Source organism: Triticum urartu, chromosome 3 (genome assembly GCF_003073215.2).
Source record: "Triticum urartu cultivar G1812 chromosome 3, Tu2.1, whole genome shotgun sequence".
NCBI classification, from domain to species: domain Eukaryota; kingdom Viridiplantae; phylum Streptophyta; class Magnoliopsida; order Poales; family Poaceae; genus Triticum; species Triticum urartu.
Genome location: NC_053024.1, coordinates 29,666,004 through 29,682,360, shown reverse-complemented (window position 1 = coordinate 29,682,360; position 16,357 = coordinate 29,666,004). Strand labels below are relative to the sequence as shown.

The 16,357-nt window shown below is 43.9% G+C and overlaps 1 protein-coding gene and 1 long non-coding RNA gene across 4 annotated transcripts; both read right to left on the bottom strand.

Moving 5' to 3' along the window:
* Positions 1-228: 228 nt before the first annotated feature.
* LOC125542542 lies at positions 229-10,921 on the bottom strand. Of its 2 annotated transcripts, XR_007297942.1 has the most exons (6): positions 10,627-10,921; positions 9,770-10,233; positions 9,444-9,673; positions 1,662-2,434; positions 829-1,074; positions 229-538 (listed from the first exon to the last, which is right to left on the bottom strand). It is a non-coding gene; the product is annotated as an uncharacterized LOC125542542 (long non-coding RNA). The 2 variants fall into 2 exon arrangements; XR_007297941.1 differs by having other exon boundaries at positions 229-1,074; positions 10,627-10,919.
* A 1,811-nt stretch (positions 10,922-12,732) lies between these two features.
* On the bottom strand, positions 12,733-13,768 carry LOC125547793. Of its 2 annotated transcripts, none has more exons than XM_048711564.1 (3): positions 13,413-13,768; positions 13,022-13,343; positions 12,733-12,906 (listed from the first exon to the last, which is right to left on the bottom strand). In XM_048711564.1, the coding sequence occupies exons 1-3, from the start codon at positions 13,616-13,618 to the stop codon at positions 12,898-12,900; spliced, it is 537 nt and encodes a 178-aa protein (XP_048567521.1). In that variant the 5' UTR covers positions 13,619-13,768; the 3' UTR covers positions 12,733-12,897. The 2 variants fall into 2 exon arrangements, with proteins under 2 accessions (XP_048567521.1, XP_048567522.1); XM_048711565.1 differs by having other exon boundaries at positions 13,022-13,323.
* Between the last annotated feature and the right edge of the window lie 2,589 nt (positions 13,769-16,357).

The following is a 16,357-nucleotide window of genomic DNA, read 5'->3' as shown; positions in this document are numbered from 1 at the left end:
ATAAAACCAAATGAGAGCCCCCAAAAGGGAAGCCTATCATAAATTAGTTAAGAATCCAAATCACCGACATTATTCCACAACGAACTGATCAAAGTTTCGACATACAACTCATAAAGTATTTCATTTCTCTCATACATAAATTAAAATAGCTCAACAAATCAGTCGAACCTGAACAATGGAAATTTGTGAAGAAATAAGTGACAAGAAATTATCTTATTAGTGGCATGATTTAATAATCAAACGATCACTTTCATTTGCATTATCAATATTTTAGCGCATGTTCTTCCCATACATAACAGTAGACTTGGTACAAAATTTAGTAACCTTTTAAAATCTTCAAGTATCAATCCTTAAATTCAATAGTACTGCCTAATAACCTGAACTTGTATTCGGAAGTGATATACAAATGGAGGGGGTACTGCCTAATAAATTCGAAGTACTATACAAATTCAGCCTATGTGCTAAGATTTTTTTCTGCACATCGCTCCCGTTCACTTTCAGTTAGACTCATGGTTAGGCCCCCATCAACCGGCAGCACCTGCACATGCGGAATTAAACAAGTTGGTAGTCATTTCCGATGAATTAGCAGTATAGTTTGTAGAATTAATCATCTTCACGACATATCCTTCCGGTAAGAAGAATAAATTGTCAGTTTAATATAGCCAAATAGATACCAGTCATAGATGTATATATGTTATGGTTCCCAACTCAATTAATTTTATTAAGGTAGAGTTTCATCAACTAAATGAGGGACATTTGTACCAAAGAGAATCAATCGGCTTAAATAGATTGTGTAATATGTTGCTGGAAGAGGACGACCCAATAAACCTTATTTCATCGGCACCAACATGTCCTCGTCTTAGCCCTTGTGCTCCTGGCGTGGCATCATGGTCGATGATGGCTCCAGCCGCCGGAGCCTAACAAGCCGCCACGTGAGTACGTCACGTGACATCAGCTCATCAATCCATTATGGTCCGCTACTCTAGGCACATGCCTCCGCTTCTCGCCATCCACGCCCCAAGGCTGAATCGCAATTTCACAAGAGAATCTATTGTTTACATTACCTCTTGTTTCCTAAGGATGCAGAGTTCTTTGTATTAAGCAAGATAGATCCATAGCAGACACAGTTCTAACTAAAAAAGGTGTACATGGTCATCAAGCCCACAACATGCATCCATTAAGTTTAATAACTGATGGGCAACATTTTATGAGGAAACAAAAAGGCTTTTCCTATCAGCATCTCGGCAAATGTTCACCCAGTGCTTCAAAAAAATGTCAATGGCAGATCTATACTGCATTTTCGGGTGAACAAAAATCTAAAATAGATTAAGAACATGCATCTATGTTATTATTCATAGAGAATATATAAATTTGAAAAAAATATGGAACCACAATAAAAAGAACATGTGCATAATGCATTTCAATTGTTATAGAAAATATGTCATCAAAGAAGATGAAACCAGAGACTATTTTTATACAATATAACAAGTAGTACAGAATTATCAACCATAAAATACTTGCATGTCACAACTCCCAAGTCAATCAAATTCATGTTAGAACTATAAGCGTGTTTTTGTTACACTATATACCTGTCAATATATCAAGCAACTCGTCTCTTTCTTTGTTTTTCAATAAGCACAAACATGAACTTTAAACCTCACCTTTTGTGAAGAGAAGGATCCACAGAGCTCTGCAGCTCTATACATTCTTGTTGCGACGTAATATTATGTCATCAGTTGCAACGGGTTTTCCTTCAAGGTTGCAGACTTGTGCTCATTGTGATTCCGTAAGCAGGCAATCGAAACACTCCATGATTAGCTTCCAAATCCATAATTTCAATAGGAAAAACCGGGATCAAAAAGCTACAAAATTTATCCATCTCTACCTATCGCTAGGTGCAGGGATATACAGATTAATGCAATAAATTTATACTCTCTATGTATTAGTTTGTTTCTTGCATCAATTTGATAAACAAACTGGGTTGCAGCGGTGCTTCAATAGAATAATTATATAGGACACAATGGCACACACGACAACATTTAAATCACGGCTCACAAAATTCAGGGATATGCATACAAATAAAACAAAAGAAAAGTAAAGAATCAAACCTGCATTAGTGCATCGTCCTGACTCCAGAGCACGATACCAAAGTAGATGAACACCCTTGAGGATAGGGCAGAGCAAGGAACCTCCCAGGCTCAAAATCAGGGTGCATACCGGCACCTCCAGGAGCGCGTCCGTGCGGCCACCACTCCATCCACTCCGGCAACTGGCCGTGACGATGCAACCCCCGCTCCATCCCCTCTCGCAAACGCTCGGGCCGTCACGGACAACGGGTTGTTGTTGCCTCTCCTCTCAGCCGCCACTCCACGCAACCGCGGAGCCGTCTCTCGATCTCATCGGTCCATGGCGACTTGTTCCTCTTGAGAATCACCTTAAATCCATAGTACAAGAAAACAAGACCTCTCTGGAGCTCTAAGTGGGTTTTGGGCATTTAGATAAACTATTCACAAATGGCTGCAACATGAAAATATTACATAATTTTTTTAGAACACACATCAGAGCTAATACACACACGCTAATATCAGTAAAATTTAGACAAGGAAAAGTCAGTCTTTGTATTTTGAGCTCTGTCCTGGCGAAAAATATATTGTTTTTTGAGCTGGGAAAAGTTGATAGATACTAAGACCAAATTACACTCATAGCATTGTAACATGGGAATGAAAAGATAAGAACCCCAAAGCATCAATACCTTAATTTCAGACTCCTGAACCTCAGCAACTTTGATAAATTTTTCGCCAGTCAGAGGATCAACTATCCAGAGTTCCAGTTACAGACTTATCCATTTTGCCTGCACTGAACATAACTTCGTCAATGTTTGTGGTGAAATAGCACATTTCACTTGGTGGGGAACGTGATAGTCATACATTAACCTACAAATAAGCAGAATAATTCCATGTTTTAGCAATTCAATTCCAGGTTTCTTATTTTTTTAAACAATTGCTTGGCCATTGTACACTAATAAATGTTCCTGAAGATGGAGGACAAATGCATGAGATTGCTCTGTACTACAAAGGGGTGTCATCAAGTTATCATAGCCATAGCCTAAAAAACAAAGCACCACTTTTTTTTTGAGATGGAACACTACGGTTCCATAGATTAACCAGGTCCAGCCAAGTTGCTGGCCGATCGCACATTTACATCATTTGGCAGGTCCTCCGACCAAACCTCCTGGATTATTTGACGCCTAGCACCAAAGGCAGCTAAAGCATGAGCGAGATGATTACACACCCTCGGGGCAAAAGAGAAATTAATTCTGTTGAAGTTCAGCTGAGCGAAGGTCCGTATCTCCCGAAACAGGATTCCTTCCCAGGCGAGATCAGCTTCAGGGCTTCTTAGAGCGTTGACAAGCACCTGACAGTCCAGTTCCACCTCCACATTGGTCATTCCCCAGCTTGATGCAGCCTCAAGTGCTCTAGCACATGCTTCCGCTAGCTGCACGTCGGTAGAGGCCACATGGTGCAGGTAGCCTGCTCCAGACCCTCGTACATCTCCGACATGGTCCCTGATGACGAAGCCCCAGCCGCCTGTGCACGATGTCGCTGAAAATGCGCCATCGCAGTTAATTTTCAGGCAGTCCTCCTCGGGCCTTTGCCATTCCTGGGCCATGCGCTTATAGTTCGCATTACTAGGTTGTCGGCATAGGGCGAGGGAATCCATTGCCCAATGATTGATCTCCCCAGCAAGATTGTCTATTGGTCCAGCAGCTTCGCTCGCATTTGTTTTGTTCCTCCAGTTCCACCATCGCCATAGCAGGCAGACCACCAGAATCCTTTTCTCTTCTGGTAGCTGAAATACAGTATTCACCACTGCATGTGCATCGATACATGTACACATCTGCATTCGAATATGCTCCAGTTGCAAAGAACGCCACACTATCTTCACTTGTCTGCACTTCAAAAACAGGTGAGCTCCATCCTCATCAAGCCGTTTACAACAAACACACACAGTGTCACAGTTGATGCCCCGGCGTTTCATATTCAGTTTCAGTGGTAGGCTGTTGTGAGCTAGACGCCACACGAACTGTTGGATTTTTGGTTGGCACGGTAACTTCCAGATGTCAGACCACTCCCATCGGTTTGGCAAGACGGTCGAGGTCCCCGGTAGTGTTGCATCCCTCATCTTGATGTAAATTTGGTAAGCCGATTTAACTGGGAAAACTCCCTTGCTATCATGATACCAGGCATAGCAGTCCTCCCAATCATCCCGGACCGGAGTTGCCAAGATGATGCTAGCCTCTTCCGGACTGAAAATGTCACACACCAAAGCTTCATCCCAAGTCTGTGTGTCTGGATCCACTAGTTCACAAACTCTAGTGAGGAGGCAGCCTCCCCTGGGGGTGGATGGAGTTCTTGGTCCGTCTCTGTTCAGCCATGGATCCGTCCAGATTTTGACCGAGCTTCCATCTCCAACTCTATGTATCAGACCCTCCTTCAAAAGTGACACCCCCTTCAGAATACTTCTCCACGTATATGATATACCCGGATGAGCCTCTGCCTCAAGAATTGATGTGCGCGGAAAGTATCTAGCTTTCAAGACCCTAGCGCACAGGGAGTCAGGTGCAGTTAGCAGCCGACATGCCTGCCGTGACAACATAGCGATATTGAAGCCATATATATCTCTGAATCCCATCCCCCCATCCTTCTTTGGTCTTGTCAATAACTCCCAGCTCAGCCAATGCATTGTGTTATTCTTGTCCTGTTTTGCCCACCAAAATCGACATATCATCGTGCCAATCTCCTCGCACAAAGTCTTGGTCAAATCAAAACATGACATAGCAAAAGTAGGGATAGCTTGGGCACATGCTTTAATCAACACGTCCTTCCCCATTTTGGACAGCAACCTCTCCTGCCACCCCTGTATCTGCTGCCATATCCTCTCCTTCAGATACTCAAAGGTCTGCTTTCTAGCTTGGCCAACATAGACGGGTAGTCCCAGGTACTTCTCATTACGCGCTTCAGCTCTAATATTCAGCAGTCCAAGCACTTCATGTTTCCTCGGATTCCTTGTATTCTTACTAAACATAACAGATGATTTATCATAGTTTACAACTTGCCCCGAGCAATCCTCATACAGTTGTAGCACATTTTGCAAAGCCATAGCACTCTCGCTTGTAGCTTTAATGAGTACTAGTGAGTCATCCGCAAATAATAGATGATTAAAGCTCGGTGCATTGTTGCAAATGCGTATCCCACTCAATGTTCCATCCGCCTCAGCAACATTCAGCAGAGAAGAAAATCCTTCTGCACATATGAGGAAAAGATACGGTGATAAAGGGTCGCCTTGCCGTAGACCCCGCTGTGGTACGATCACATCCGTATAATCTCCGTTCACTTTCACCCTATAGGATACTGAGGATACACATAGCATAATTCTGTCAATCCACTCTTCGCCAAACCCCAGTTTCCGCATCATCTTTTCCAGGAAGATCCATTCAATGCGATCATAGGCTTTATTCATATCGAGTTTGACCGCCGCAAGCCCCTCCTTGCCTCTCCTTTTGTTCTGCATAAGATGTGTGCATTCATATGCTAGCAGGATATTGTCCGTAATTAATCGACCGGGTACAAAGGCACTCTGATTGGGGGATACAATATCAGGAAGGATTTGTTTGAGACGGTTTGCCAATACTTTCGAGACCAGTTTATAGACGACGTTGCAGAGGCTGATTGGTCTAAGATATTTCATATTATCTGGATTCTTTACCTTAGGTATCAGCACAACACAGGTCTCGTTCCAACCCTCCGGCATCGGCCCCCCATTGAGTACTGCAAGGGCCTCCGTAGCAATATCATCACCCACAAAGTCCCAACATTTCTTATAAATACGGCTGGCATGCCATCCGGGCCGGAGCTTTGAGGTCACCGATACTTTGCAGCGCTTCATATACCTCCTCACGCGTGTACTCCTTCTGCAAGAGGCCGTTCATATCGGGAGTGACACGAGAGTTCACTCGTGCAAGTAGTTCTTCATGCCGGCCACCTACATGAGAAGTGAACAGATTCATAAAGTAATTAGTTACAACTTCCTTCAGCTCCTCCTCCCTCTCCACCACAGCCCCATCATCCCTTCTTAGCTTCTTGATCCTATTCTTCCTCCTCCTCTCTGACGCGGCTGAATGAAAAAAATTCATATTTCGGTCTCCCCACTTCATCCAATTGATGTGCGCCCGTTGTTTCCAGTATGTTTCTAGCTGGTCCTCCAGCCGACTCAATTTAAATCGCAGCATATGCTCCCTCTGAACCTGCTCGTCATCAATACTCTTCCTTCTTACAGCCTCGAGCTCCTTCTTCAGTCTATGAATTCTTTTCTCAAGGTCGCCGAGAACGTTCTTGCTCCAATCAAAAACTTCCTTCAGCACTCCCTTAGCTGCTCCTGCTACTTCCTTCCCTTCTATATTCTTCTTCCTCCCCCACGCATTTTGCACTATCTCCCTACATCCTTCTTCATCTAGCCATCTTGCCTCAAACCTGGGCATACGATTCTGCGGGTCTCCTTTCCTGATTGCTGCAGCCCCGGTTGTATCTATGATGATTGGTCTGTGGTCCGAGTGGAACGGATCACCATTGATCACCTTGTAAGCAGGAAAACGGTTACGCCATGATTGCGTAGCAACAGCCCTATACAGCCGCTCCTTGACATAATCGCACGCAGCCTGGTTGTTATTCCCTCCAAGTAACGCATCTCCAGTAAAGCCAAGGTCATCTAATTCACACTCTTCGAGGGCTGATTTAAACCGATCCATACATGCCTGGCTGCGTGGAACCCCCCCCCCCTTCCTTCTCCCAGCTATGTAATACCTCATTGAAGTCGCCTGCACAAAGCCACGGTTTATTATTGTGGTGTTTCAGATTCCTCATGAGGCGCCAGGTTTTAACTTTCTCACTCATCTTCGGCTCACCATAAACATCCGTAAACCTCCACTTGAACCCATCCTCCTCAGTAATCTCCGCATCAATATGATATTTGGACATAAAACCCACAATGCGCAGGTTCACTTCTTTCTTCCAGAACATGGCCAACCCCCCACTCTGACCCTCACAGTTCTTCACCATCAAACAAGTCATATTCATCTTCCACCTTAACCATTCCAGTCTACGTTGCTCCATCTTCGTCTCCGACAGAAACAGAACATCGGGGTCCTCCTTCTTCTGGAGATCCAGAAGACCACGAATCGCCGGGCCGTTCCCCAACCCCCGGGAATTCCAGGAGATAAGCTTCATTGGGGCACGCAGGGCTGTTCCGACAGCCCCACTTTAGCATTGTTTGTGACCTCCACACCATCTGCACCGTGCCCTTCTAACTTGCTCTTCTTACTCTCCGGGTTCAGCTCCTAAACCACCATGTCATCCCCACCTCTCTTCTTCTCCAGGAGCACATTATCTGCATGCCCCAAAACCCTTCCCTCCCTTCCTTTCTTCTTGTACCTCCCCCCTTTCCCCATTGAATTCTGCTTCTCACCTGCATTATGTACAACGGCCAGCCCACTTGTATCTGCTGATTGACCTCGTACCCCCTTCCCCACCTTACCGGCCTTCGATTTTGCTTCATCGGTACTAACTTCGTTCTCCCCTCCTTTTACCCGACCCACTCCTTTGATCAAGCCCCTTCCTTCTTTTGGACCCCCCTCCACTACCTCCACAGTTAAGGCTCCCTTTTGTATGATTTGGGGTCCTTTAACCTGTCCGCCACTTCCTGTATCGCTCTGGAACCCCAGCTGCTTCGCCACATCAGTTCTCCTGCTTGGGGCTACCCCGGTCGTGTTTTTGATCTTTAATGGGCTGGTAACCTCCTCCCCATCAGTCCTCTGGCGTTCATTCCCACTGCCTCTCTCAGACCCTTCTGTATTCTTCCTCCAAGAAGGACCATCGCTTCCTGACCTGCCGCTGCTATTGGTCCATCCGTACCTCCTTCTGTTGGCTCCACCACTGTATTCCATAGCCTGCCTCCCCCTCTCCTCACCGCCCTGATATGCTTCTGGCAAGTAACGTAGCCATCTCCCATACTCAGCCACCTCCCCCCTTTTCAACTTTGTCTTGCATTCACGGTCAATATGCCCCATGATGCTGCATGTGTAGCATAAGTCCGGGAGGAACTCGTATTGAAAGTGGCACTAGATTTTTGGTTCTTCCTCCTCCTCTCCCCCCTTTGCCTTGACCACTATGTCCCCATCGGCATCCTCCTCATCGTCTAGGAACATTCCCCTCATAAGAGGTTCCTTCACCATGATCCGCACTTTGACCCTCAAGCATTGCGCAACCGCTGTCCCATCCTCTCCTGTGTCCACCTCTATCAGATCACCAATATTCTCACCCATATCTTCTGCCAATTCTTTGCACATCAGACCCAGCGGCACGTTAAAGATCCTAATCCAGATTGGCACTTTATCAAACTTATAATCATCTATGGTCTTTGCCGGATCGAACTCCTCCATGACTAGTAATTCTTTCCCAAAGGTCCAAGGTCCATTCTCTACCGCTTTCCTCCTCCTTGCCTCTCTCTCAAAAACAAACAAGAATCTATTCCCTCCCATATCCTTAACCTCTCAAAAACAAAGCACCACTGACCAAACACATCTTGCCCATTTTCCCAATAGGAACTTCAGAGGAATGAGATTGCTCTGTACTACAAATCGGACACAGTGGAACGATCCTTCTCAACAGAGGCCGAGGGTCGAGTGTCCTGTCTCGCCGGCCATGGATGCTCATGGAGTGCGAGTCTAGGCTCTACGTTTAAATCAATTCTTACTACTCCGCACAGTAATTCCCTGTAGCGCGTGGACACCCAAATACAACCTATGCAACAAAAATTAGACCAATATTAAGTGCGCAAACAAGACACAAAGACGAATATTAAGTGCCACACACACGGTCCCTACAAAAATTCCTGAAAAAATAAATTTGAACTACTCAACCCTAAATAAAACTGAATAAAAACATAAAAACCTAAGCATTTCTTTTAGAGGCAATCAATATTCATTGAGCTCATATTTGGATTTCAGATTTCAGTGAGCTGAGCTGCTTGGAATGATAACAAGTTCAAATCATCGATCTTGACTCATCTAACCCATAACATAAAGTTGCACGTAATTCAGGACCTACAAGAATCGAGTCTATGCGCACATATGCATGAAACATAATGCAAAACCCTGTCGAATTGATGCCCATATGCTTTTCTGGTACCTCAAGCATAGCGCAGAAACTGATTAGAAGACCTTGTATCACAAAGAAGAATTTTATGCACAAAAATCAATTTGATCTCTGCATAAAAAAGACTGAACTGGTTTGTTATTTCATGCACAAAAATCATTTTCATCATTGCCTCTAAAAGGACAGTTTACAAAAAATCAATGCAAGTTATGCATCAGGGACAAAATATAGTACCTTGGCCTCTTACAGAACATGGCATCAAGCATTGAGGCACCCGCATCACCCAGACCATTTTTCGAGACTTCAAAGGTAAAGGGCGCTGCCTGTCCACACGAAGTGCGGAACGAGGGCATTTTCAGCAAGATCTTTTATGATTCTTCTCCATGTTTTTAATTTCAGTTGCATGGGCCACATCAGTTGCATTTTTAAGCTCACAGAGAACTAAAGAAAAATTGCACTCAGACCTGCATATATCTGAACTCAGTAACATAGAATTTTAAAAGACGATTGCACCTATCATACATAGATTGAATGGACGTGAAGGATCATATGATGCTTACCTTCAAGGTGTTCCTGAAGATTTCCATTGGAACATACTCCACATTAATGCTTTATTTTCCCCTTCTACTATTTCAGATTGTGTACCACATACGTACAGGTATCGTAAATGAATAACATGGTTAGATTTCACAAGAGTTGGATAGCAACTTCTACAGTCAATGTCTGGTAAGTTACTCATAGTACTTACTATACCTTATAGGATGTACCAATGATGGTCAATAGTAACTTTTAGAGACCAAACATGTCAAAGTTGATCTTGATGGTTAGCACATCAAATTGTTATCTCAAATGTTACCGTCCATAAAAGATGCAGAAAATCTCCAACAAAAAGAAAATACATCAATCTTGCAGTAGTTATTATTACTCTAGTATTCTTCAATTGTTATCTCAAGTGTTGTATTCTTCAATTGCAGGCCCTCAAAATGTGGCAGCTCAGTAGCAAATTCAGCCAAACGAGCTCCATCTGCAAAAATTTGTGAGGATCAAAAGAATATATTATCTCTCTTATGATGATAAACGTATGTACAACAACGGTTATTACAAGACTTCCAGCGCCCATAAACAGTCCAACTTATAAAGGTTATCACTAAAAAAACATAGTTTCAAAAGATCAGAATTTATCCTTGGAACAAATCTTTCAATAAACTGAAAGCATCATACGCATAACGAAAGCACTGCCCTATAACAGAATGAACAAGCTAAAGTGAATGCAAGCATGCTTTTAGTGCTTAGTCTATAACAGGCGGGTAAAGTTCCTCCCTGTTCCCATGTTGTTCATCATCCCCTTTTGAAGAAGAAACATCGTCTCAATGTAAAATCATGGTGATTGACTCAAGGGAACAGAGAGCAAACACACCTCCTTCAAGCGAATTCAACAATTGACAGCTCCTTCAAACGAATTCAGCAATTGATGTGCTGCAGCGAGCGATGGTTTATGATCTCCCTCGCCAAATTTTCATCAATCCGCAAACACACCAGGACACCAAAAAATTTGCCCCGTTACTAAATTTGCAGCATGAGAATCCTGACGAGTTAAGAAAAACTCAACTGAGCGTCCCATGTTCGTAGTCCTACGCGAGGCGGCGTCTTCAAAACCCAAAGTGCCACCATTTTCTTTATGTCCTGGAGAAAGGCTTATCATAAAATTTTGCCAAAAAATTATTAATCAGAAATAACATCACAGTATATCCATCCTCTTGCTAAAAACTATCTGAATCAAACAAAGATGTAATTTTTCAATATCAGTATACAAGAATGTTTACCTGTTGTGTGATGTTCTCCATCCGATTTGATTGCTGTAAGAGAAGGTAAATAAAATAAAACTATAAAAACGAACAAATAAGCATCACAAAAGAAATCACATGGTAAATGTATAGTACATAAAAAGGTGCATGTGTGCTGCCACAGGACAACTTGTTTCATGAATTGTTACTTTAAAGAACTATACTGTTTTGCGGAAGATTAGCATATACTTCAGATACTATTTGAAAAAATGTAAAAGGAATATAAAAGCACCTAAACATTTGTGTGGTTAGAATTCCAGAGCAAGAAATATACCATTACGTTCTTATGCTGCAAAGGAAATATGGAAAGATTTAAAAAGGGGAGTAGTAAGGAAATAGTACAACACGGTCTTCTCCACTAAAACAAATGGCTATAATATCTTGTTCATTGTATTTATGAGAATAAGACATATTCACCACTTATTTGAAATCGGCTTCAAACTCCATGCGGTGTTTGATGTAAAATAGGTCACAAAGAAACAAAATTTTCATCTCACAATTTGATATGAAAAACTAGTTCATTTATTACGACGACTGGAAAGAAAATGTATAAAAACTAACCAGTGACTGTTTGTGAAAAGAAAACATATAGCACCTCTCAAAAATAGAATCTCTAATTGTGATTTATTTACAGTACAGTATTTTGTTTCGGGATAATAACAAAATCACAACCATAATAGATTAGTATGATACAATTTTTATCTTGATCACTCAAAATAATATGGTTAATTATCAGAAAACGATGGTGTATGTGCATGCCAGCTACAAAGGTAAGCAACTAATGCATGTCATATAATCTAATCTATAGTATTATAGTCAGAGATTGGGATGGGGATGAGGATGCGAGCCCTCACATGCATTGCCATCTGCACAGGCTTGTTTGCTGGCATCCATAGCTCCTGCTCGACCCTTCGACTGCAGCATGCCGGAGAGCACACCAAACGGCTGCTGGTGCCTGGCGGGAGAGCACGTGAGGGACGCATCGACACACACACATCAGCAAGCAAGCACAGACGTGTGTATGTGTTAGGTGGGATGGAGAACGAAAATAAACCAGTGGAGGTGGGACAAAAATTAACCGTAGAAACGGAGACTACCAAATGAGACATTAGGAGTAGAGATACTAACAATAAGACATACGGCTCGTTTACACGGACTGTAAATCTTACCTTTTCGGTATATACCATAAAAACCAAAGTTCAAATCGGTATTGAAAGTTCATACCATAACGAAACCAGAAACCATAAAAACCATAAAATCGGTTCGGTTCGCTTTATTTTCGGTATGCTTTTTTGGTTCGGTTTAAAATGCACAGAATGACTACTTTCAGACTCGGTTTTAGTCTGCTACGTACTAAAAGATCATACCACGAAATTAAAGAGGAATCCAGTTATCAGAGTAGCATGATTTCCTTTCAACTTATTTACATGACTGATGGCAGCTGATCTGTAACACTTTAAAGTCAAACAATTTCAGTTAACCTATCTAGCTCGCAGCTTCCTAGCTAGTTAGCCTATCTAGCAACATACCAATTTATTTCAACATTTTTGTAGGGTAAATTTCTTGTAACCTATCCACACAAAATAGAGATGAACAATCCCAGTGATGGATCAAGACTAAAATTTCTTGCATAACAAAAGTGCAGTTAGAGACATGCGCCCAAGGAGGCTCTCACCAGTGGTGCCGGCCGTGATGGCGTTAGCACTCGTGCTGGGCATAGCGTCATAGCCATCGTCTGCCGACCGGAAGCAGCAAACCTCCCAGTCCAGCTTCCCTGTGCGGATGAGGACGACGATGACCCCGACGCTGCCGTAGTCGCCGCGGCGGCGCTGCACCAAGTACTGCTACCGCCCCTGCATTTGGTCGCAAACAATCGTTTAGAAACCGCAGATTCAGAAAGAAGGGAAGAAGAATTGCTCTCAATCTCACACCCATGAACAAACCAAGTCGCACAAGGAAGGAACTCACCAAGATCCGGCCAGCACGAGACCCGCCCGTGGCGGCGAGGTTGCCGCTGTACACGTCGCTGGCGTACGTCCCGTCATCCTCGTCGTCGGTCAGGAGCGCGCGGCTCCGCGGCCGCACGTGCTGCCCGTCGCCGTCCATCGGTGCCCGCGGGGATCGCTGAGTCGGAAAGAAGCAGGCGCCAAGGTAAACGACGTCGCCGCCGTGGAAGTCGGCCGCGAGAGGCGCGCCCAGTTGGTGTCCCGCCTCTCGCTGTCCGTTGAGCCACCAGTTGGTGTCCCGCATCTGTTGCCACTCGCCGACCCCTGCCATGGGAGAGGAGAACCTGGGGGCGCGTAAGTACAGGCCTACGGGGAGAAGATGGGTTGGGGCATCGGCAGGGAGATAGCGTTACCTGGGTCGTCGCTCATCGCTGTCGCGGACGCGGCGCTCCTGCTCGTCTACCTCCCACTTCGATCTCCTCCTGAAATCGGTGAAGAAAAGAAGAGACGGCAAGGGCGCAGATCCACCGCTCCAATCAGATCCCTTCCATTCTCTTCCCTCCCTTGGGAGAGGGAGAGAAGGTGAGGGGGAGGAGGAGGCCACCGGCGGTGTCGCCATGGCCGGGCAGGGCTCCTCCCACCTGCCCGCGACGGGAGGTGGCGGGGGCGGCAGCGACGGGCGGCGGCGTTTGAGGGAGGGGATCGGTGGCGGCTGCGAGGGCGAAGGGTCTGGTGTGGCGTCGCTCGAGGGCAAAGGCTTCGCTCGCTCGTTCGCAACGCACGGAAACGTCTGGCTAATTTTTCGTAGGTTAACCGTCTTAGATTATTTTCCTGGTTCGAGGGTGGAGGTGGGAACCGAGGGGACGCGGGAGGTGGGATTGAGGACAAAAAAACCGTTTCTAGTGGGACGAAAATTGATCAGCGAAGAATACCAACTGTTCCATTAGGAGTAGAGATATCTGAGTTGATTGAATAATGTCCACGGTTTATTTTCGTCTCACCACTTTCAACCATTTTATTTTGCTGGTTTTTTTTCATCCCCTCCGCTACCTCATCGGTTTAGTTTCGCATCACCCTCTCACACAACGAGAAAAATCTGTACGGATCGGAACTTTCCATACTGACGCAAGTTATTTAGTAATACATTTATGTAAAAGAATCAATCACGATCAATCTCTAAAGATCAAATCTATATTAATTACCTTAAATCGTTCAATCACATTAATTAGGAAACAAATAACCAATTTTAAGAAATCTCATTATTAAAGCATTTATGTACCTACTTAATTTTTATGGAATATTATCTCATTATTGAAGTATTTATGTACCTACTTAATTTGTAATCGAATATTATCCAATGGCAGTAACAAAAAAATGCGGACGCCTCATCTCACTTCTGTCGTCCAGCCCTACCGCTCGAAAAGTCCGAGCGCCGCCGCCACCACGTAGCCTCGTGCCCTATCCCATCCTGGATTCCTCCCTCTCCCTCACTCTATGTCTCTCGTGCACGCTCACGCAGGGGATGGGCCGCTCGGCCTTTCCTTGCAGGCTGCCACCATCCTCCTTGGCATCGTGTCGTCAGCACCTTCGCTAGGTATCGAGGGTTCCAAGAGCTCGGTCTGATCCGGCGTTGTTCGATTAAGAGTCGTGGTCGCCTTTGCCGCTGTCACATCGAGCATCTCTGTGGCCATGGCCGCATAGATCGTGTAGACCGCCGTCGATGGTGGCCTCTCTATCACTATGGTGCAATGATTCCTCATGTATCTGCCGCATCTAAGAACCTCCTCTGGCAAGGACACAGGAGTCGACTCATTGTTGAGGACGGACGGCCGCTGCCACGAGGTGAGAGCTGCCTCATCCTGTAAGGAGGTGGGCGACGTCGCCGCCATTCGTCACGAACATACATGGATGCTGCTTCCGCTGTGTTGGCATGCTTCTCCTGGATTGACAATGAATATCAGCTCTGCCGAGGTCAATTAGATCGGCTTATTAGATTGTCCAATGGACATAGCATGGAGTAGTGATGTACATCAGGTTTGTGGGCGACGATGGTTTATATCTGCTGGATTCCTATAATCGCTTACCTGCAGACCTTGCGCTATATTTTACACCAGGCACACAAGCTAGAAGTGGATGAGAATTTCTGCATGATCCTCGGATTCGTTGAGATTGCACTGACGTACGTACTCTCCATGACAATGAAGGAGAGAACGTCGTTTAATTAATAGTAATAAGACACGATCATCAACTGTTCAAAATAGCAGGTGTAAGATATATATTCACCGCTTTGCTAGCTCCAATAAATCTATTGATTACTCATGCTGCTTCAATTGGGTTTGTTACGAAAACATGAAAAATACTTTAAAATTATTCTAAGTTGTATGACACCCAATAAATATATTGATTAGTCATGCTGCTTCAGTTGGGCTGTTGTGGACATTGACATTGAAAATTCTAATGCCACGGTTCGTACCCAAGTCTGCATCAGATGATCAGAATATTAACTATTATAGGTGATGCTATTTCTTCCCAGTTTTCACTTTTCATTAGGGCCTTATATAAGGTTGATTGACTGGCGCTATGCTTGCTTTGGTCCTGAGAAAGAGGATGAACAGAGAATGATGATCGATTGCTGCTACTGCACTATATATCTTGTGAATTGGCTAGTAGTACAGAGTACAAATTGCATAATGTTTGCCTCAAAATAAAAGATTGTACAACCTATACAATTTATCATATATAAATTATGCTATTTTCTGCTAAATTTTATTGCTTGCTATTTGCAGATGAAGTGGATACTACCGGTGTGTTACTGTACGATACTGTGGGCATACGATAAAAAAGAAAGTATCATTGCAGTAACCATATTGCGGACATTTTTGTTGCTTACCACCAATCATTGGGCTTCTCTATTAGCAAGAAGTCAATTTGTCAGTGGAGACATAGCTGCAAGGATGCAGTATTTCAGCTTTGAGATTTAAGATTATAGTTGCCATTAACAAACAGGTATGCTCTTGAACTAATGTCTCTCAGTTATCTTTAATCTGTAGAACTTTGTATTTAAATTTGTTTGATATTCTGATTTGGACAATTGGATTTAGGGAGAACCCACTTTGATTGAGAGAGATCCATTGGGTTTACGTCGTATCGCCATAGGACCATACGAGAAGACCACAGTGGAGACAAACTAGGTCTCGTCGCCCTCCTCTAACCATCGCTTGTCTTACATGGAGTGACAAAGATGAATTTACAATGAAGTTTCACATTTATTTATTAATTTTATGTATATAATTAATAATTTTTTCAGTTTTATAACCCATGATAAGAACGGTTAAATTATAACCCATAATCATATAAG

Coding starts and splice junctions, on each gene's coding strand:
- LOC125547793 (XM_048711564.1), bottom strand. CDS start 13,618: ATGGCGACACCGCCGGTGGCCTCCTCCTCCCCCTCACCTTCTCTCCCT. Junction 13,344..13,412: donor AGCGATGAGCGACGACCCAG/GTAACGCTATCT, acceptor ACGCGCCCCCAG/GTTCTCCTCTCCCATGGCAG.